General features: G+C 50.6%; 3 protein-coding genes across 6 annotated transcripts in view; 1 reads left to right on the top strand and 2 right to left on the bottom strand.

The window, feature by feature from the left end:
- LOC139248257 (zinc finger protein 229-like) overlaps window positions 1-21504 on the bottom strand; it is a 40078-nt gene that overhangs the window by 2914 nt on the left and 15660 nt on the right. For 2 of the 4 annotated variants that reach the window (XM_070872022.1, XM_070872025.1), the window contains exons 1-2: window positions 3071-3135; window positions 2429-2517 (exon numbers count right to left, since the gene is read on the bottom strand). The gene's annotated coding sequence lies outside the window, so the exon portion shown is untranslated. Of the gene's footprint in view, window positions 1-2428; window positions 2518-3070; window positions 3136-21504 lie in introns of those variants that run through there. The other 2 variants (XM_070872024.1, XM_070872023.1) reach the window with 1 other exon arrangement.
- Window positions 267-13464, top strand: LOC139248162 (histone H1-like). The gene is made up of 4 exons (XM_070871907.1): window positions 267-334; window positions 2162-2194; window positions 12237-12339; window positions 12952-13464. Exons 1-4 carry the CDS (start codon window positions 267-269, stop codon window positions 13462-13464), a joined length of 717 nt encoding a protein of 238 aa, XP_070728008.1.
- Window positions 16957-17343, bottom strand: LOC139248161 (histone H2A type 2-A-like). The gene has a single exon (XM_070871905.1). The coding sequence runs from the start codon at window positions 17341-17343 to the stop codon at window positions 16957-16959; it is 387 nt and encodes a 128-aa protein (XP_070728006.1).

Here is a 21504-nt window from a genome sequence, read left to right as displayed (position 1 = left end):
GCGGGACCTGGGGGTACTTGTGCATGAAACACAAAAGGTTAGTATGCAGGTAAAGCAAGTGATCAGGAAGGCCAATGGAATCTTGACCTTTATTGCAAAGGGGCTGGAGTATAAAAGCAGGGAAGTCTTGCTACAGTTATACAGGTTACAGGTTATTGGTGAGGCCACACCTGGAATACTGCGTGCAGTTTTGGTTTCCATATTTATGAAAGGATATAGTTGCTTTGGAGGCAGTTCAGAGAAGGTTCATTAGGTTGATTCCGGAGATGAAGGGATTGACTTATGAGAAGAGGTTGGACGTCTACTCATTGGAATTCAGAAGAATGAATGAGAGGTGATTTATCGAAATGTATAAGATTATGAGGGGACTTGACAAGGTGGATGCAGAGAGAATGTTTTCACTGATAGGGGGGACTAGAACTAGGAGGCATAATCTTAGAATAAGGGGATACCCATTTAAAACTGAGATGAGGAGGAATTTCTTCTCTGAGGGTTGTAAATCTGTGGAATTCGCTGCCTCAGAGAGCTATGGAAGCTGGGATATTGAATATGTTTAAGATCGAGATAGACAGTTTATTAACCGATAAGGGAATAAGAGGTTATGGGGAGCAGGCATGGAATTGGACCTGAGTCCATGATCGGATCAGTCATGATCGTATTAAATGGCGGAGCAGGCTTGAGGGGCCGTATGGCCTACTCCTGCTCCTATTTTTTATGTTCTTATTTTCTTATATTGTGGGTGTCTGGTATATGAATGTGGATTGGCTCTGTATCTGCCCATCTCTGGTATGTGGATGAGGGTTTTACTGTGTGTGTCAGTTTCTAATACGAGAGTGTGGGTTTTATCCTGTACCTATCAATTTCTGGTAATTGCCTGTGGGTTTCATTCTGTATCTTTCCATTCCTGGTGTATGTGTGTGTGTTTTGTGCTCGATCTGTCCATCTCTGTTATGTGAATGTGAGTTCTACTTCATACCTGTCATTCTCCAGTATGTTAGTATTGTTTTACTGTGTACCACCAATTCCTGATAGAAAGTAAAACGAATACCCTGTCAATTTTTGTTATGGAGGTGAGTGTTTATGCTGAATCTGTCAGTCTCTGGTAAATGAGTCTGATTTTCACTCTGTATCTATCTGTCTCTGGTATGTGAGTGTGGGCCTTTCTCTGTATCTCTCCATTTCTGTTATGGGAGTCTGTGTTTTATTCTGTACCTGTCAAGTTCTGATATGTGATTGTGGGCCTTACTCTTTCCCTGCCAGTTTCTGCTTAATTGAGAGTGGGCTTTTCTTTGTACCTGTCAGTTTCTGGTATGGAAGAGATGTCTTTACTCTGTTCCTGTCAAGTACTGATAAGTGAGTATGACATTTCACTGTGTCTCGTCAATTTATGTTATGGGAATGTGGATTTTAATATGTCAGCCTCTGATATGTGAGTGTGGGTTTTATAATATATCTCAGCCTGTGATATGTGAGTGTGGGTTTTATACTGTATCCTCAGTCTCTGATGTGCGAGTGTGTGTATTATTCTGTACCCGTCAGGTTTTGGTATGTGTGTTGAGGTTTAATCTGTGCCTCTAAGTTTCTGCTATGTTGGTCTGGGTTTAATCTGTACCTATTTGTTCCTGCTACTTGATTGTGTGTTTTAGTCTGTACCTGTCAGTTTCTGCTGTGAGAGTGTGGAATTTACTCTGTATCTGGTATGTGAACGTGAGGATCAATTTTACTTTTTACCTGTATTTCTCTGATATGGGAGTGAAGATTTTGCCTTCTACCTGTCATTTTTCTGGTGTGTGCGTGTGGGTTTTACTCTGCCCCTATCAGTTTCTGCGATGCAAGTACCAATTTTACTTACTGCCTTTCAGTTTTTGGATATGTGCACATGGGATTTACACTTTACCTGTCACTCTCTGGTGTGCAAGTGCGGATTTTATTCTGTTACTGTCACTTTCATGTATGTGTGTGTGTGTTGTATACTGTATCTGTCAGTCTATGGTACAGGAATGTGGGTTTTATTCTGCACCTGTCATCTTCTGGTATGTTCTGGGGGTTAAATACTGAATCCGTCAGATTCTGAAACTTGAATATGGCTTTTGCTCTGTACCCATCAGCTTCTGATATGAGAGTACGATTTATACTATCTATTTGTTATTTGTTCCGATAGGAGTTTTATTCTCTACCTGCCAGTTTCTGGCAAGTGAGTGTGGGTGTTTAATGTACCTGCCAGTGTGGGGTGTTCAATGTACCTGCCAGTGTGATCGGTTTCAATGGTGAAACAGCATCTGATTCTACTGCTCCATGTGGCTGTAAGATTTACAATGTAACTCTGCCACTTCGGATCACTGTGGGACTGACTGATTCTGCTGCCTGTGATAATTGGATTAGAGACCAGTTCTGTGACCCTACGCTCTGTGAGTGATAATGTACTTACTGTGTGGGAGAAGGAGCTGCCTGAACTGTTCCTCGTGTTCCGGTTGGAGGAAAGCTCTCATTTGTTCTGGCTGGTTGAAGAATATTGCTCTGAGAATAATCATACAAGAACAATATTAGTCACAAGATGCAGGTGAAGATTATGATGGATCTGAGAGAGCAACAATGTATCTCTCGATCACCAGCAGTCAATGGAGAAGTCAATGCACCAGACAATATAATCAGTTTTAAAATATTTTCTCCCACACTCCTCTCCTGCGATAGATGCACTTTGTGAAACTCCTCACAGCCAGGTTATGTTTCCACTGTTCACTGTCCAAGAACAACAGACACGGTGAGATTGGAACTGAATCAAGAACATTCACTACTGATTTGGGGAAAGAAAGCAGCAACGATTTGAAAGAGCGAGGTGATTTACTTTCTCTGTTATCTTACACTGTCCACACACAGCCCGAGAATGGCCTCTCCCTCCCCCCACTCACACCACGCACTGACACTGGTTCTTGCTCCACTCCGCCCCTTACACACAGCCCCCGACTCCCCCTGAACTCCCCCCGGACTCAGTGCCGGTCTCTGAGCCCATCTGCGGACACGCTCCCAAAGCGCTGCGCTGCTGGAAGGAGGCTGCTGCTCGCTGCCTTACCCCAGGGCCGCGGGCTCTCATTTCCGGCTGTTTGAAACCATCTTCTTCCGCTCACTGAGTGAATGGTGATCGAGGGGAGGGCGCATGCGCTCTTCTGCTCACTGGGACTCGACACAGGGGGTGGGGCTGAGCCGCGCATGCGCATCTCTCTGCAATAATTCAGCCTGTAAAAATCAAAGTGCACCTTTCCCAATTTACTTTTATCAGAATCTGAACAAAGGAACTGGGCCTGGGGGGAAAGGACACAGAATGATTAAAGCTGGGAGCCTTGTCCCTTGGAAATGCTCAATTTGGGATAATTCTGTGCAGGGTGTTTACATAATATAAGAACATAAGAATTAGGAACATGAGTGGGCCATCTCGCCCCTCGAGCCTGCTCCGCCATTCAAAAAGATCATGGCTGATCTGGCCGTGGACTCAGCTCCACTTACCCGCCCGCTCCCCGTAACCCTTAATTCCCTTATTGGTTAAAAATCTATCTATCTGTGATTTGAATACATTCAATGAGCTAGTCTCAACTGCTTCCTTGGGCAGAAAATGCCACAGATTCACAACCCTCTGGGAGAAGAAATTCCTTCTCAACTCGGCTTGAAATTGGCTCCCCCGTATTTTGAGGCTGTGCCCCCTAGTTCTCGTCTCCCCGACCAGTGGAAACAACCCCTCTGCCTCTATCTTGTCTATCCCTTTCATTATTTTAAATGTTTCTATAAGATCACCCCTCATCCTTCTGAACTCCAATGAGTAAAGACCCAGTCTACTCAATCTATCATCATAAGGTAACCCCCTCATCTCCAGAATCAGCCTAGTGAATCGTCTCTGTACCCTCTCCAAGGCTAGTATATCCTTCCTTTAGTCAGGTGACCAAAACTGCATGCAGTACTCCAGGTGCGGCCTCACCAATACCCTATACAGTTGCAGCAGGACCTCCCTGCTTTTGTATTCCATCCTTCCTGCAATGAAGGCCAACATTCCATTCGCCTTCCTTATTACCTGCTGCACCTGCAAACTAACTTTTTGGGATTCATGCACAAGGACGGCTCTCTCGTTTCAGATCCGGAGGGCGTCAACAACAGGGCCCGTGAATATTACGGGGCTCTGTTCTCTCCGGATCCGTCCAGCGAGGAAGCGTGTAGAGTTTTGTGGGAGGACCTGCCGAAAGTCAGCCCGGAGGGCGGTGAAAATTTGGAAGCTCCGCTAAGCCTGGCGGAGCTGACCGGTGCCCTCGACCGGCTCTCGAGGGGAAAAACCCCGGGGCTGGACGGGCTGACCGTGGAGTTCCACAGGGCGTTCTCGGACATCCTGGGGAGCGACTACGCGCGGGTCCTGGGGGAAAGTCTGGCGACCGGGGAGATGCCCCTCTCTTGGCGCAGGGCAGTCATTGTCCTGCTGCCTAAGAAGGGTGATCTCCGCCTCCTTAAGAACTGGCGCCCGGTCTCCCTCCTCAGCACGGACTACAAAATCTTCGCCAGGGCGATGTCTGCTCGCCTTGGTGCCGTGCTGGACCACATGATCCACCCGACCAGTCCTACACGGTCCCGGGCCGGAAAATCCACGACAACATCCATCTGGTCCGGGACCTCATCCATCATTCCCAGGAGGCTGGTCTGTCGGTCGCCTTCCTATCCCTCGACCAAGAGAAGGCGTTCGACAGGGTGGATCACGACTATCTGCTTGGAACTCTGCGCGCTTTCGGGTTCGGGACGCATTTCGTCACCCGGATCTGACTTTTGTACACCACCGCGGAGTGTCTGATTAAGGTTAACGGGTCCTTGACGGCGCCCCTTCGCTTTAGGAGAGGGGTGCGCCAGGGATGCCCCATGTCCGGCCAGTTATACGCCGTTTGCGTGGAGTCTTTCCTGCGCCTCTTGCGGACGAGGTTGACGGGACTGGCTCTGCAAGGGCCGGGCGTGGAGGTCGTCCTCTCGGCTTACGCCGATGACGTGCTCCTCGCGATAGAGGATCCCGCTGACCTGCGGAGGATGCGTGAGTGCCAGGAGATTTACTCGGCCGCGTCCTCCGCCAGGATCAACTGGGAGAAATGTTCCGGACTCCTGGTGGGTCAGTGGCGGGTGGACTCCCTGCCGGAGGAGCTCAGGCCTTTTGCCTGGAGCACGACCCATCTCCTCTATCTGGGAGTCTACCTTAGCCCCGACGAGGGAGCCTGGCCGGCGAACTGGCAGGAGCTGGAGGCCAAGGTCGCCGCTCGCCTAGGGCGCTGGACAGGACTGCTCCGAGTGCTGTCCTACAGGGGTCGAGCGCTAGTCATAAACCAGCTGGTGGCCGCAATGCTGTGGTACCGGCTGGTCACTTTGACCCCTCCCCCTGCGTTTGTCGCCAAGATACAGAAGAAGCTGGTGGACTTCTTCTGGAACAACAGGAAGCACTGGGTCTCTGCCGCGGTCTTGAGTCTCCCGCTTGAGGAGGGCGGTCAGTCGTTGGTGTGCGTCAGTGCCCAGCTCGCGACTTTCCGTCTTCAGACCCTGCAGAGATACCTTTACGTCGAGCCCCCTCCTAGGTGGTGCGCTCTGGCGAGGTATTTCTTCCGCCAGCAGCTCGACCTCAATTATGACACGCAGCTCCTGTTTGTGAACTTGGGGGGTGCCAGGACTGCCCTCCGGGAGCTGCCTGTCTTTTACAGGGAACTCATCAGGGTCTGGAACAAAGTCTCCACCAAGCGCAGCTCTCCGCCGGCTGGAGTGGCGGCCGTCCTGCAGGAGCTGCTGCTCGGGAATCCGTACCTCCACGGCCGAGGCTTCATGTGGCGGTCGGAAGAGAGGGCTGTGGCTGGTGAGGTGACCAGGGTCAGGGACCTGCTCGATGGCGGAGGAGCGGGCTGGATGGCGCCAGACACGCTGGCGCGGCGCCTAAACTCTGCCAACGTCCGCCACGCGGCCGATGCCATCGAGTCGCTAAAAACAGCTCTGGGCCCTGAATCCGTTAGGTGCATCGAGGAGGCTCAGGCACGTGGGGAGATCCCGTCCGAACTGACCCCCGTCCGGACGGAATTCCTCATCGGCGCCAAACCCCGGAACCTCCCTCGGGGGCCGGCGCCTCACAACTTGAGCCGCCTCGGTGAAATCCCCTCCGTGCCTTTCAGTTCCGCGCGGAGGGGTTTCCTGTACGGGCTGCTCCTGCACACCCTCAACTTTGCCATCCTCGCCGGCCGTCCAGACACGCCATGGCGTACCATCTTGCCGTCCGGAGGAGGCGGGGGTCCCCGATGGAGGGCACTCTACGCAGGGGTCCTCCCACTATTCATCGGGGACTTGGCCTGGAGGGTGGTGCACGGAGCAGTGCCGTGCAACAAATTTTTAAGCCGGTTCACGGACTCCCAGGCCGCCTGCAATTTCTGCGGTCTGGAGGAGTCCGTGTTCCATGTTTTTATTGAGTGCACAAGGTTGCAGCCCCTGTTCCATTATTTGAAGGGGCTGCTCCTGAAATTCTGGCTGCACTTCAGTCCCACTCTCCTGATCTTTGGGCACCCTGTGCGGAGGGGAGCGGGTAGGTCCGAAGGCCTCCTCGTAGGACTGCTCCTGGGCACGGCCAAGGGTGCCATCAGCCGGTCCAGGCAGCGGGCGGTCGAGGGGGTCGTTCAACCTGACTGCCTGCCTCTCTTCCGCTCTTACATCCGGTCCAGGGTGTCCTTGGAGATGGAGCACGCGGTGTCCACCGGTACGCTCGCGGCCTTCCACGAGAGGTGGGCACCGGAGGGACTGGAGTGCATCATCACGCCCGGCAACCAAATTTTAATTTGATTTTACGTTTTAAAGTTAATTTGTTTTAATTGCCGGTGCTTTTAGTGTCCCCCTTCCCTTTTATAGGGGGCACTGGGGAAAATTGTGAATTTAGTGCCCAAAAAAAAAAACCAAAAAAGAAAAACACAAAAAAAAAACAAAAAAAGGGGGGGAAAAAAAAGGGCCTTGTAAATGTCTGGAGTGTCACCCAGGTCGGGTGGCACCGTTTAATGTTTTTATGTTTTGCAGGTAAACTCAAAAGAGTTTCATGCACAAGGACGGCTCTCTCGTTTCAGATCCGGAGGGCGTCAACAACAGGGCCCGTGAATATTACGGGGCTCTGTTCTCTCCGGATCCGTCCAGCGAGGAAGCGTGTAGAGTTTTGTGGGAGGACCTGCCGAAAGTCAGCCCGGAGGGCGGTGAAAATTTGGAAGCTCCGCTAAGCCTGGCGGAGCTGACCGGTGCCCTCGACCGGCTCTCGAGGGGAAAAACCCCGGGGCTGGACGGGCTGACCGTGGAGTTCCACAGGGCGTTCTGGGACATCCTGGGGAGCGACTACGCGCGGGTCCTGGGGGAAAGTCTGGCGACCGGGGAGATGCCCCTCTCTTGGCGCAGGACAGTCATTGTCCTGCTGCCTAAGAAGGGTGATCTCCGCCTCCTTAAGAACTGGCGCCCGGTCTCCCTCCTCAGCACGGACTACAAAATCTTCGCCAGGGCGATGTCTGCTCGCCTTGGTGCCGTGCTGGACCACATGATCCACCCGACCAGTCCTACACGGTCCCGGGCCGGACAATCCACGACAACATCCATCTGGTCCGGGACCTCATCCATCATTCCCAGGAGGCTGGTCTGTCGGTCGCCTTCCTATCTCTCGACCAAGAGAAGGCGTTCGACAGGGTGGATCACGACTATCTGCTTGGAACTCTGCGCGCTTTCGGGTTCGGGACGCATTTCGTCACCCGGATCTGACTTTTGTACACCACCGCGGAGTGTCTGATTAAGGTTAACGGGTCCTTGACGGCGCCCCTTGGCTTTGGGAGAGGGGTGCGCCAGGGATGCCCCATGTCCGGCCAGTTATACGCCGTTTGCGTGGAGCCTTTCCTGCGCCTCTTGCGGACGAGGTTGACGGGACTGGCTCTGCAAGGGCCGGGCGTGGAGGTCGTCCTGTCGGCTTATGCCGATGATGTGCTCCTCGCGGTAGAGGATCCCGCTGACCTGCGGAGGCTGCGTGAGTGCCTGGAGATTTACTCGGCCGCGTCCTCCGCCAGGATCAACTGGGAGAAATGTTCCGGACTCCTGGTGGGTCAGTGGCAGGTGGACTCCCTGCCGGAGGAGCTCAGGCCTTTTGCCTGGAGCACGACCCATCTCCTCTATCTGGGAGTCTACCTTAGCCCCGACGAGGGAGCCTGGCCGGCGAACTGGCAGGAGCTGGAGGCCAAGGTCGCCGCTCGCCTAGGGCGCTGGACAGGACTGCTCCGAGTACTGTCCTACAGGGGTCGAGCGCTAGTCATAAACCAGCTGGTGGCCGCAATGTTGTGGTACCAGCTGGTCACTTTGACCCCTCCCCCTGCGTTTGTCGCCAAGATACAGAAGAAGCTGGTGGACTTCTTCTGGAACAACAGGAAGCACTGGGTCTCTGCCGCGGTCCTGAGTCTCCAGCTTGAGGAGGGCGGTCAGTCGTTGGTGTGCGTCAGCGCCCAGCTCGCGACATTCCGTCTTCAGACCCTGCAGAGATACCTTTACGTCGAGCCCCCTCCTAGGTGGTGTGCTCTGGCGAGGTATTTCTTCCGCCAGCAGCGCGACCTCAATTATGACACGCAGCTCCTGTTTGTGAACTTGGGGGGTGCCAGGACCGCCCTCCAGGAGCTGCCTGTCTTTTACAGGGAACTCATCAGGGTCTGGAACAAAGTCTCCACTAAGCGCAGCTCTCCGCCGGCTGGAGTGGCGGCCGTCCTGCAGGAGCCGCTGCTCGGGAATCCGTACCTCCACGGCCGAGGTTTCATGTGGCGGTCGGAAGAGAGGGCTGTGGCTGGTGAGGTGACCAGGGTCAGGGACCTGCTCGATGGCGGAGGAGCGGGCTGGATGGCGCCAGACACGCTGGCGCGGCGCCTAAACTCTGCCAACGTCCGCCACGCGGCCGATGCCATCGAGTCGCTAAAAACAGCTCTGGGCCCTGACTCCGTTAGGTGCATCGAGGAGGCTCAAGCACGTGGGGAGATCCCGTCCGAACTGACCCCCGTCCGGACGGAATTCCTCATCGGCGCCAAACCCCGGAACCTCCCTCGGGGGCCGGCGCCTCACAACTTGAGCCGCCTCGGGGAAATCCCCTCCGTGCCTTTCAGTTCCGCGCGGAGGGGTTTCCTGTACGGGCTGCTCCTGCACACCCTCAACTTTGCCATCCTCGCCGGCCGTCCGGACACGCCATGGCGTACCATCTTGCCATCCGGAGGAGGCGGGGGTCCCCAATGGAGGGCACTCTACGCAGTGGTCCTCCCACTATTCATCGGGGACTTGGCCTGGAGGGTGGTGCACGGAGCAGTGCCGTGCAACAAATTTTTAAGCCGGTTCACGGACTCCCAGGCCGCCTGCAATTTCTGCGGTCTGGAGGAGTCCGTGTTCCATGTTTTTATTGAGTGCACGAGGTTGCAGCCCCTGTTCCATTATTTGAAGGGGCTGCTCCTGAAATTCTGGCTGCACTTCAGTCCCACTCTCCTGATCTTTGGACACCCTGTGCGGAGGGGAGCGGGTAGGTCCGAGGGCCTCCTCGTAGGACTGCTCCTGGGCACGGCCATGGGTGCCATCAGCCGGTCCAGGCAGCGGGCGGTCGAGGGGGTCGTTCAACCTGACTGCCTGCCACTCTTCCGCTCTTACATCCGGTCCAGGGTGTCCTTGGAGATGGAGCACGCGGTGTCCACCAGTATGCTCGCGGCCTTCCGCGAGAGGTAGGCACCGGAGGGACTGGAGTGCATCATCACGCCCGGCAACCAAATTTTAATTTGATTTTACGTTTTAAAGTTTAATTTGTTTTAATTGCCGGTGCTTTTAGTGTCCCCCTCCCCTTTTATAGGGGGCACTGGTGGAAAAAAAAAATTGGATTTTAGTGCCCAAAAAAAAACAGAAAAAAAAACACAAAAAAGAAAAAAATGGTCCTTGTAAATATCTGGTGTGTCATCCAGGTCGGGTGGCACCGATTAATGTTTATGTTTAACAGGTAAACTCCAAAAGAGTTTCATGCACAAGGACCCCCAGGTCCCTCTGCACCACAGCATGTTGTAATTTCTCCCCATTCAGCCGTCTTCACAAAGCAATCCTGCAAAAACATCGGAGGGACGAGGGAGTGGGAATTGTTGCTCGGACCGCGCAGGAGTTAATATCTGACAGAAAATGTTCGAGATTAGTTTAGTGAGAGAAACTTCTTCACCCAGAGAGTGGTGAACCTGTGGAATTCTCTACCACAGAAAGTTGTTGAGGCCAATTCACTAAATATATTCAAAAAGGAGTTAGATGAAGTCCTTACTACTAGGGGGATCAAGGGGTATTGCGAGAAAGCAGGAATGGGGTACTGAAGTTGCATGTTAAGCCATGAACTCATTGAATGGCAGTGGAGGCTGGAGGGGCTGAATGGCCTACTCCTGCACCTATTTTCTATGTTTCGATTAGAGTCAAACACTCGGTCACTGAGAGTAATATCGAAGTGGATAATCAAGAGATTATATGTAGGGAGGAACTTATTACAATCACTATCACGAATGAAGTAGTACTCGGTGAAATAATGGGACGAAAGACAGACAAGTCGCCTGGAATTGATGGCTTACATCCTGTGGTCTTATGAAATGTGGCTGTAGAGATAGTGGATGCATTGTTTGTAATCTACCAACATTCCCTGGATTCTGGAGTGGTCCCAGCAGATTGGAAAACCGCAAATGTAACACCCTTATTTAAAAAAGGAGGCAGACAAAAAGCAGGAAACTATCACCCAGTTAACCTAACATCTATCATTGGGAAAATGCTGGAGTCCATTATAAGGAAGCAGTAGCAGGACATTTGGAAAAGCATGATTCAATCAAGCAAAGTCAGCATGCTTTTATGAAAGGGAAATCATGTTTGACAAATTTGCTGGAGTTCTTTGAGGATGTAACGAGCAGGGTGGATAAGGGGGAACCAGTGGATGTGGTGTATTTCGATTTTCAGAAGGCATTCGATAAAGTGCCACATAAGAGGTTACTGCACAAGATAAAAGCTCACGGGATTGGGAATAATATATGCTTGGATAGAGGATTGACTAATGAACAGAAAACAGAGAGTCGAGATAAATGGGTCATTTTCCGGCTGGCAAACAGTAACTAGTGGGGTGTCGCAGGGATTGGTGCTGGGTACTCAACTATTTACAATCAATATTAATGACCTGGATGACGGGATCAAGTTTAATTTAGCCAAGTTCGCTGATGATACAAAGATGGGTGGGAAAGCAAATTGTGAGGAAGACACAAAAATTCTGCAAAGGAATATAGACAGGCTAAGTGAGTGAGCATAAATGTGGCCCATAAGAACATAAGAAATAGGAGCAGGAGTAGGCCATATAGTCCCTCGAGCCTGGTCCGCCATTTAGTGTGATCATGGCTAATCCTATCATGGACTCAGGTCCACTTCCAGATGGAGTATAATGTGGGAAAATGTGAGGTTATCCACTTTGGCAGAAATAATAGAAAAGCAAATTATAATTTAAATAAAGAAAAATTACAAAATGCAGCAGTACAAAGCGATCTGGGGATCCTTGTGCATGAAACACAAAAAGTTTGCATGCAGGTACAGCAAGTAATCAGGAAGGCAAATGGAATGTTGGCCTTTATTGCAAGGGGGATAGAGTATAAAAACAGAGAAGTCCTGCTACAACTGTACAGGGTATTGGTGAGGCCACATCTGGAGTACTGTGTACAGTTTTGGTCTCCGTATATAAGGAAGGATATACTTGCATTGGAGGCTGTTCAGAGAAGGTTCACTCAGTTGATTCCGAAGATGAGGCCAATGACTTATGAGGATAGGTTTGAGTAGATTGGGCCTAAAAACATTGGAGTTCAGAAGAATGAGAGGTGATCTTATTGAAACTTATAAGATAATGAGGGGACTTGACAAGATGGATACAGAGAGGATATTTCCACTCATAGGGGCAACTAAAACTTGGGGACATAATCTTAGAATTAGGGGCTGCCCATTTAAAACTGGGAAGAGGAGGAATTTCTTCTCTCAGAGGGTTGTAAATCTATGGAATTATCTGCGCCAGAGAGCTGTGGCGTCTGGGTCATAGAATATATTTAAGGCGGAGATAGTCAGATTTTTGAGCGATAATGGAGTAAAGGTGTTGTGTGTGGAGAAAGAGTCAGACTGAACACTGTGAGCTCAAAGTAAAGTGTGACCTTTGTCTTTGATTGCAGGTCTCCAGAGTGCCTCTCCAACCTGGGAAGCCTCCTTAAATACCTGTGCTCCCAAAGAATTATGGGATCCTTGAGACTCCAGGGGATGAGCCCTCTGGTGGCTGTATAGAGTAAATACAAGTATACGGATATAACAAAAGGGTTATGCGGAGTGGGCAGGGAAGTGGAGCTGAGTCCATGATCAGATCAGCCATGATTTTATTGAATGGCAGAGCATGCTGGAGGGATCAAATGGCCTACTCCTGCTCTGATCACAGCCAAGCAATTGATAAATGTGGGACACTGTTTCTCTCACTCTCTGACACTGTCCCGCAGTGTGGGATTCACAATGTGTCTGTCTCTGGTACAATATAGTGAGAGAGGAGACTTCATCTTCTGTCTCTCCAGAATAAAACGGGACTTCACAGGTCAGCCTGGAACTGATACTGTGCATGTCTTTCTGTGTCTCACCGACCTATCTCGCACTCTCCTGTCTCTCGCTCAGACCTCTCCCCTCTCTCTGCCTCTCTGTTGCTATCCGCTCTCTCTTGTACTGGTTGTGAAGGCGGGATACTGTTATTTAGCGTGATGTGGAAACACTGTTGGATGTGCAAGACGGATAATGTCTCTGTTTCTCTCTCTGGTGCAATACGTGAAGGTGTGGCACTGTTACTGAGCGTATTATGGAGACACTGATACTGTATCTGTCTGTGTCTGGGCGACCAACATCCTCAAGGTTGTGGCCGATGGCAAGGATCGCAGTGGAATGTCCCTGGTCACGATAAAGAAGGCTCTGGCGGCCAAAGGCGTGGATGTGGAGAAGCGCGGGTCCAAGATAAGATTCAGTATTAAGAATAATGTGATGAATGGTTCCCTGAAGCAGATCAAGGGCACGGGCGCCTCGGGCTCCTTCAAAATCACTAATACAGATCCCCAGGAGAAAGTGGGAAAGAAGGTGAAGAAAGCAGCAGCCAAGAAATCTCCAGTAAAGAAAGCAGCAGCCAAGAAATCTCCAGTAAAGAAAGCAGCAGCCAAGAAATCTCCAGCAAAGAAAGCAGCAGCCAAGAAAACGAGCACCAAGAATGCGCTAACAGCAAAAAAGACAGCGAAAGGGCCGGCTAGGAAGAAGGCGGCGGTGAAGAAGCCCAAGAGCCCCAAGAAAGTGAAGGCGGCCAAAAAGGTGGAGAACCCGAGGGTCAAGGCCACGCCCAAATCAGCAGAGGCCAAGAAAGCAGCACCCAAAAAGTAAATAAAAAGGCAACTTCTAAACATTTAAACCCAAAGGCTCTTCTCAGAGCCACCCACGCCTCTCAGAAAAGAGCTGATCCCGGAATCAAATAATCCCTGTCCCGGGCTCAGATTCCAGATAGAAATCATTGAAAATGACCGCGGGATCCCTCGTGACTCGTTGGCATTGGCTGCACGCCCCCACCCCCCCCCCAGTGCCTGCACCCACCCTCCCCCAGTGTCTGCACCCGCCCCTCCCCCAGTGTCTGCACCCACCCCTCCCCCAGTGCCTACAACCACCCCTCCCCCAGTGCCTGCACCCACCCCTCCCCCAGTGTCTGCACCCACCCCTCCCCCAGTGCCTGCACCCACCCCTCCCCCAGTGTCTGCACCCACCCCTCCCCCAGTGCCTGCACCCACTCCTCCCCCAGTGTCTGCACCCACCCCTCCCCCAGTGCCTACACTCACCCCTCCCCCAGTGCCTGCACCCACCCCTCCCCCAGTGTCTGCACCAACCTCTCCCCCAGTGTCTGCACACTCCGCTCCCCCAGTGTCTGCACCCACCCCTACCCCAGTGTCTGCACCCACCCCTCCCCCAGTGCCTGCACCCACCCCTCCCCCAGTGTCTGCACCAACCTCTCCCCCCAGTGTCTGCACACTCCTTTCCCCAGTGTCTGCACCCACCCCTCCCCCAGTGCCTACAATAAAACACAGAGAATGGGATGTCCGGCCCGGGCCTCACTGTAACTAGGGTTTGAGTCCGGCTCCAGTCTCAGTTCCTGGTCATTGTCATTTCACAGATTCAGGGGGAAGAGTCTCTGTGAGACGGTGGGACTGGCGGCGATACCCCGCCTCACAACTCAAACCCCAAATTCTCCAAATCAGCTGGAATAAGGTGTTTGTAAAGTGCTGAACCGGTCTGTGAGAGGAGATGGAATAGTCTGAGATTGATAGCGAACGGACTATATAGGCGGGAATATTCCTGATTGTGAATTGTACCGGGACCTTATTTAAAAGCTTCTGGTCCCTGGAAGCCTTGAATATGAATTCCGAGTCTGTAAGGGCTTGTGCGGAGCGCTGTGTATCGGTTGTATTGTGGAGAAAACAATTTGAAATTGGCGGTTGCAGAAAGCCGGAGGTGGAGCTGGAAGATCAGAGGCGGGCTCTGCTCTGTCTCTCAATCTTGACTCTTTCTCCTCCCCTGCCGCGCTATCTGTTTAACCTCTCACTCTGTCTCCTCCCCTTCCCGCCTCTCACTATGCGCTTTCTCAGTCAGGTCGGGGCCGGCTCTATAAAAAAGGAGCGAGGAGCAGTTGGTTCGTCATTCAGCGACAGTTTGAGTGAAGAATCATCATGTCTGGGCGAGGAAAAGGAGGCAAAGGACTGGGCAAAGGTGGAGCTAAGCGGCACCGTAAAGTGCTCCGTGATAACATCCAGGGCATCACCAAACCCGCCATCCGCCGCCTGGCTCGCCGTGGCGGTGTCAAGCGGATCTCGGGCCTGATCTACGAGGAGACCCGCGGGGTGCTGAAGGTTTTCCTGGAGAATGTCATCAGGGACGCCGTCACCTACACTGAGCACGCCAAGCGCAAGACGGTCACTGCCATGGATGTGGTGTACGCTCTCAAACGCCAGGGCCGCACTCTCTATGGATTCGGCGGCTGAACTACTCCACCCAGCACAACACCAAGGCTCTTTTAAGAGCCACCCACCGCCTCACAGAGAGAGCAGTGACCTGGGGATGGCAGTGTGGACAGTTTTGTTGGGAAATTATATCAGCTATTTAATTAAAGGAAAGAAACACTTGGATATATATAGCGCCTTACACGGTCATCGGACTTCTGAAAACCAATGAAGTACTTTTGCAGTGCAGTCGCTGTAGGAATATGGGAACTATTAAATATTTTAGAACAATAGTTTAATATGAGATCAGAAAATCCGGGTGTCCCGGTCACAATGAGCGGGCGGGGATACAGTCTCCCCTCAGATAATCCTGTAATGTGAGCTTTGTGTGAGAATCGGTGAAACGGGACGGCACTGGCGGGATGGATGCGGGACTTTGTGTTTACAGGTTGCAGTGACCGGGGAAGTATTCCCGCCCGCTACAGACCCATCAGGGAATGGGACAGAATTAAAACCGGAATGTTAAAGAGAATGGGATTGGTGATTTATAATGGGGCACCATCGAGGTTATAAAGAGCCGGATTCTTAAACTGCTGGCGGGAAATTAGAGTTTCTTTAATCTCTGTTCGTTGAGACTCTGAAATTGGCGGGCTGTTTGAAATTGACGAACTTGTCAGTTTCATTTCAGTCAATCATGGCCCAGTAATCCCCGCCCTTCCCTTTCGCTCTCGGTGATTGGTTGAAACATGATTGGCGGTCGGGTTATGACCAATCACAGCCCAGGGGCAGACCATAACAGACACTTTAAAAGGACCATTCCCAGTCCATGTGTCCCAGATTGTGCTGAGATCCGTTCAGAAGATGGCCAGGACCAAGCAGACAGCGCGCAAATCGACCGGAGGGAAAGCTCCTCGCAAACAGCTGGCGACCAAAGCAGCCCGGAAGAGTGCTCCGGCCACGGGCGGAGTGAAGAAGCCTCATCGCTACAGACCCGGCACCGTGGCTCTGAGGGAGATCCGCCGCTACCAGAAATCCACCGAGCTGCTGATCCGCAAGCTGCCCTTCCAGCGCCTGGTGCGGGAGATCGCTCAGGACTTCAAGACCGACTTGCGCTTCCAGAGCTCGGCCGTCATGGCTCTGCAGGAGGCCAGCGAGGCTTACCTGGTGGGACTGTTTGAGGACACCAACCTGTGCGCCATCCACGCCAAGCGAGTCACCATCATGCCCAAAGACATCCAGCTGGCCCGCCGCATCCGCGGGGAGCGCGCCTAGACTCCTCCTGCCCGGGTTCCAAGCTTTCGCATCAAGTGCAACAACGGCTCTTTTCAGAGCCACCAAATCAGCAAAGGAAAGAGTTGCGACCGGCTCCAGGCAAACTGTCCTGTGTACACACCGTGCACGTCTTGTAGTGTTACTATAACTGGAGCTTTATGTAGTGTAGGCGGTGAATATCTGACGGTGCGGCGTTGCTCCAGGTTTTAATCTGAGTCAGATGCCCACTGCACCCGCCCAATGTGGGTCGCGAACTATCAAGTGGGAGAGCTGATAGTGTATTGATCCCACTGCACATACCGGGACAGATTCCAGAGAGGGGACGAACTGCCTGTAATCTGTATCTGACCTTTACGCAAATTAAAAAAAGGGTAAAAGTCCGCATGGATCAATGTGTTCAAATGTATATATTTCTCCCTGTGGAATAATTGCCCATCAATCGCTCATTCCTTTATACTCGGCTCTTATGATCCGTTTCATATTCGGCTGTCCCAACATGTTTTGTATTAAATTAGATCAGGAACAATTGTGATCCACAGAACAGAAAGCAGACCTTTCACAGATAGTGTGGGTGGCTCTGAAAAGAGCCTTTGGGTTATTAGATTAAATCCTGTCCGCTTTACTTGCCCTTCGGCGCACTAGCGGTTTTCTTGGGCAGCAACACAGCCTGGATATTAGGCAGCACCCCGCCCTGAGCGATGGTCACCTTTCCCAGCAGCTTGTTGAGCTCCTCGTCGTTGCGGATGGCCAGCTGCAGGTGTCTGGGGATGATGCGGGTCTTCTTGTTGTCGCGGGCCGCGTTGCCGGCCAGCTCCAGGATTTCAGCGGTCAGATACTCGAGCACAGCAGCCATGTAGACCGGGGCTCCGGCACCCACACGCACAGCGTAGTTCCCTTTTCGCAGATGCCTGTGAACACGGCCCACAGGGAACTGCAGTCCGGCCCGCGAGGAGCGAGACTTGGCCTTGGCCCGAACTTTACCGCCGCTTTTTCCTCTCCCAGACATTTCCACAATCCACACGTTCAGAGAAAGAATGAGAAACTCCTCCCACATCTGCCTTTCTTGTACCTTCTGGAGGAATGCAAGGAACGGATTTGTGATTGGTCGCTCGGTGGTGAATTTCATTGGTCTTTTGAGGCGACCAATCACAGTCTGTTTAGCCCACCAATGAAAGTAGGGCGGAAATTACTGTCTCCAACAGTCAGAATATCGATTTTTAATTCAAAAACCCAAAGAAATTTTAAAATAGCGGATTATGTTAATATAAATTCACCATTAGTCAAAGATTTCCCAACACGTTTGAATTAATTTTGTCTTTTACATATTCCCCTTGCAAGTTCCAGGCTGTTACAATCAGGATTAAATTCGGGTACTATTTCAAACTGTCTAATGGGCGGGAATCAATCCCCACCGATTCTGTAACGGAACACAGTCCAACTCAATCTTTGTAAAAGTTGGGTTTCACAGATTATCGATCGATCCCCTGCAAAGGCGGGAGTGAGCCCAGAACTGGGAGTCGTTCTGTGAAAAGAGAAGAGGGACAGAGAGTTCAAACTGCCCCGGTTCTGGTCTCTGTAAGAACTCCCATTCTGGGTTGTTACACTGCGGGGAGTGTCGGCTTAATAAACGGACTGACCCGCAACAGGAATTGAAAAATAAACTTGAAAAGGGCTTGCGAGAGAGAATGTGTGACTGAAATCTGAGTCTCAGCCCCTAAACAAGCTATTAATTCGGCAGGCGGTGTAAATGAACGTGTCTGAGAGCAAAGGGAAACAGCGACCAGGGACCGTATTTGTAGTTGGCGGAAAATTCCAGCGACGCTAAGGTGGTACCGGACAGTTAAACTGATATCTGAAAATTCAAAATTAAATCTACAGCTGGAAGTGTAAAAATTCTCAAATATATTTGTTCAGGAAATAATTACAGTAAACAGAGTGCAGCTCTTTCAGAGAGGTTGTGGGTGGCTCTTAAAAGAGCCGTTGTGTTTGGGGTTTGATCTGTCAGGACACTTGGAGCTGGTGTACTTGGTCACCGCCTTTGTCCCTTCCGACACGGCGTGCTTGGCCAGCTCCCCGGGCAGCAGCAGGCGCACGGAGGTCTGGATCTCCCGGGAACTGATGGTGCGGCGCTTGTTGTAATGAGCCAGGCGGGAAGCCTCACCCGCGGTGCGCTCGAAAATATCGCTCACAAACGAGTTCATGTTGCCCATGGCCTTGGAGGAGATGCCGGTGTCGGGGTGAACCTGCTTCATCACTTTGTCGATGTAGATGGCGTAACTCTCCTTCCTCGACCTTTTCTGCGCCTCTTGCCGCTCTTCGCTGGGATTTTCTTGATTACTTTCTTAGCGCTTTTCTTGGCTAGATCTGTTTTCTTTTCGTCAGCCATCAACTCGTTCAGTCAGGCGCAGATTTGGGGAAACTCTGCTCCGAGCCCATATTTCTCGGCAGCCCCACACTCCGCCCACAGCCCTATGCTAATGAGGGATGGGCGAAGGCAATGGTTGTGATTGGCTTGTCAATATCCATTGTTCAGTATCTCTCTGATTGGATGTTTAAAGAGACCAATCAAATTTGTTGCTCGCCACAATCTCAAATTCTTGAATGAGGTCATCAGTTACAACACCTCCTGATTTATATCTGTTCTTTATGTGTTTCTGTTCTGCTTTCAGGCAAAAATCTTACGAAGAAGGTTCATACATTTTTTCCTATAATATATATATTTTAGAATCTGAACAGCAAACTCGCTGCTCTGTTTGCCGATCTCGATTTCTATATGTTCAACAGACATTGACCGCTTTCTACCCGAGATTGACTGAAGGTGACTTCTGGTCAGGAATCTCCCAGTTTATCAATCGTCGGGATTTAATATTAAGTAGAAAAATAATGACTTGGATTTATATAGCGCCTTTCATGACCTGCTTCACATCCAATGAAATACTTTGAAGAGAAGGCACTGATGTAATGTAACGCGGCAGCCAATTTGGGAACAGCAAGCTCCCACAAACAGCAACATAATGGTCAAATGATCTGTTGTGTTGTGTTGATCGAGGGATAAATATTGCCTATAAGACGCGATAACTCCCCATATTGCTATGAGATGTTTTGCGTCCAGCTGAGAGAGCAGACGGTGGCTCGGTTTAACGTCTTATCCGATCGATGTCACCTCCGACAATGTAGCGCTCCCTCAACACTGCACTGGAGTTTCAGCCTAGATTTTTCTGCTCAAGACCCTGGAGTGGGACTTGAACCCACAACTTTCTGACTCAAAAGTGAGGGTGCTCCCACCTGAAGCACAGCTGATAAGATTGTGATCAATAGATCAGTTTCTTCAGACAGTAACCAGCCCTTTCACAGATAGAGTGGGTGGCTCTGAAAAGAACCAACGTGGTATTAGATTAAATCTTGTCCACTTTACTTGTTCTTACTGAACCCAGCCTTGGATTTCTTTGTCAGAAGCACTGCCTGGATATTGGGCAGTTCAGCCATGATCCTATTGAATTGTGGAGCAGGCTCCAGAGTCCTTTTGGCCTTCTCCTAATTCTTATAGCTATCAGTCGCTGATATGTGAGTGTTGTTTTTTTACCTGAGTTACTGGCGAATTTGGGTTTTATTATACACCTGTCAAATTCTGGTATGTGATTATTATTCTGTTTCTGTCTGTCTCTGTGATATGTGTGTGGGTTTATTCTGCACTTTGTCAGTTTCTGTATGGGAGTGCGTGTTTTATTCTCTACCTGGCAGCCTCTGGTATGATAGTGTGGGATTTCATCTGTACCTGTCCATCTGTGGCTGGTATCTGAGTGGGGTTTAATCTGTCATTTCTGGTGTATGAGAGTGGGGTTTAATCTGTACCTGTCAGTTTCTGATATCTGACTGTGGAGTTTAATCTGTACCTATCTGTTTCTGGTATGTGAGTTGTGTGTTTTATTCTGTACTTGTCAATTTCTGGTATGCGAGTGTTGGATTTATTTTATACCCGTCAGTCTCTAGTATGCGAGTGTGGAGTTTAATCTGCATCTGTCTGATTCTGGTATGTGAGAGTTGGGTTTCATCTGTACCTGGCAGGTTCTGATATGTAAGTGTGGGGTTTATTCTGTACCTTTCTGCCTGAGTATGTGAGTGTAATGTTTATTCTGTACCTGTCAGTGAGTGTGGGGGATATTCGGTACCTCTTTGTTTCAGGTGTGTGAGTGTTAGATTTAGTCTGTACCTGGTTGTTTCTGGTATACAAATGTTGTGTTAAATCTGTACCCTTCAGTTTCCACTTTGTGAGTGTGGGGTTATTCTGTAGCTGTCTGTCTCTGGTATATGAGTGTGGGATTTAATCTGTACCTGTTAGTTTCAGGTATGTGAGTGTAGGGATTAATCTGTACCTGTCATTTCTGGTATGCGAGTGTGGATTTAATCAAAATCTGTACCTGTCAGATTCTGGTGTGTGAATGTGGGTTTTATTCTGTATCTATCATTTTCTGGTATGTGAGGGTGGGCTTTTCTCTATTTTTCTGGCCTTGGTATGTGAGGATGGGATTTCATCCGTACCTGCCAATCTGTGGCTGGTATATGAGAGTGGAGTATAATCTGTACCTGTCACTTTCATGGATGTGAGAGTGGGATTTAATCTGCAACTGTCGTTTCTGGTGAGTGTTGGGTATAAACTGTACCTGTAAGATTTCCTCGCTTTCTGTCAACTTCTGCTACAAAGTTTTTACCCTGAATTTGTCAGTTTCTGGTAGGGGAATGCGGGTTTCACTTTGTACCTGTCAGCATTTTATGTGTGAGTATGAGTGTTTCCCTGTATATATCTGTCTCTGGTGAGTGAGGGTGGGATTTTCCCTGTAGATATCTGTCTCTGTGATGTGAGGCTGGGATTTTCCCTATATATATCTGTATCTGGTATGTGAGGGTGGGATTTTCCCTGTATATATCTGTCTCTGGTGTGTGAGAGTGGGATATTCTCTGGAAATATCTGTCTCTGGTGTGTGAGGGTGGGCTGACCCCTGTAGATATCTGTCTCTGGTATGTGAGGGTGGGATTTTCTCTGTATATATCTGTGTCTGGTGTGTGAGGGTGGGATTTTCTCTGTATATATCTTTCTCTGGGATGTGAGGGTGGGATTTTCCCTCTGCATATCTGACTGGTGTGTGAGGGTGGGATTTTCCCTGTATGT

The sequence above is a fragment of the Pristiophorus japonicus genome, unplaced genomic scaffold (genome assembly GCF_044704955.1).
Source record: "Pristiophorus japonicus isolate sPriJap1 unplaced genomic scaffold, sPriJap1.hap1 HAP1_SCAFFOLD_29, whole genome shotgun sequence".
Lineage (NCBI taxonomy): Eukaryota > Metazoa > Chordata > Chondrichthyes > Pristiophoridae > Pristiophorus > Pristiophorus japonicus.
This window is presented reverse-complemented; position numbering and strand designations above follow the sequence as displayed.

Coding starts and splice junctions, on each gene's coding strand:
- LOC139248162 (XM_070871907.1), top strand. CDS start 267: ATGAAGGGATTGACTTATGAGAAGAGGTTGGACGTCTACTCATTGGAA. Junction 335..2,161: donor TTCAGAAGAATGAATGAGAG/GTGATTTATCGA, acceptor TTGTTCCGATAG/GAGTTTTATTCTCTACCTGC. Junction 12,340..12,951: donor GGATGAGCCCTCTGGTGGCT/GTATAGAGTAAA, acceptor AACATCCTCAAG/GTTGTGGCCGATGGCAAGGA.
- LOC139248161 (XM_070871905.1), bottom strand. CDS start 17,343: ATGTCTGGGAGAGGAAAAAGCGGCGGTAAAGTTCGGGCCAAGGCCAAG.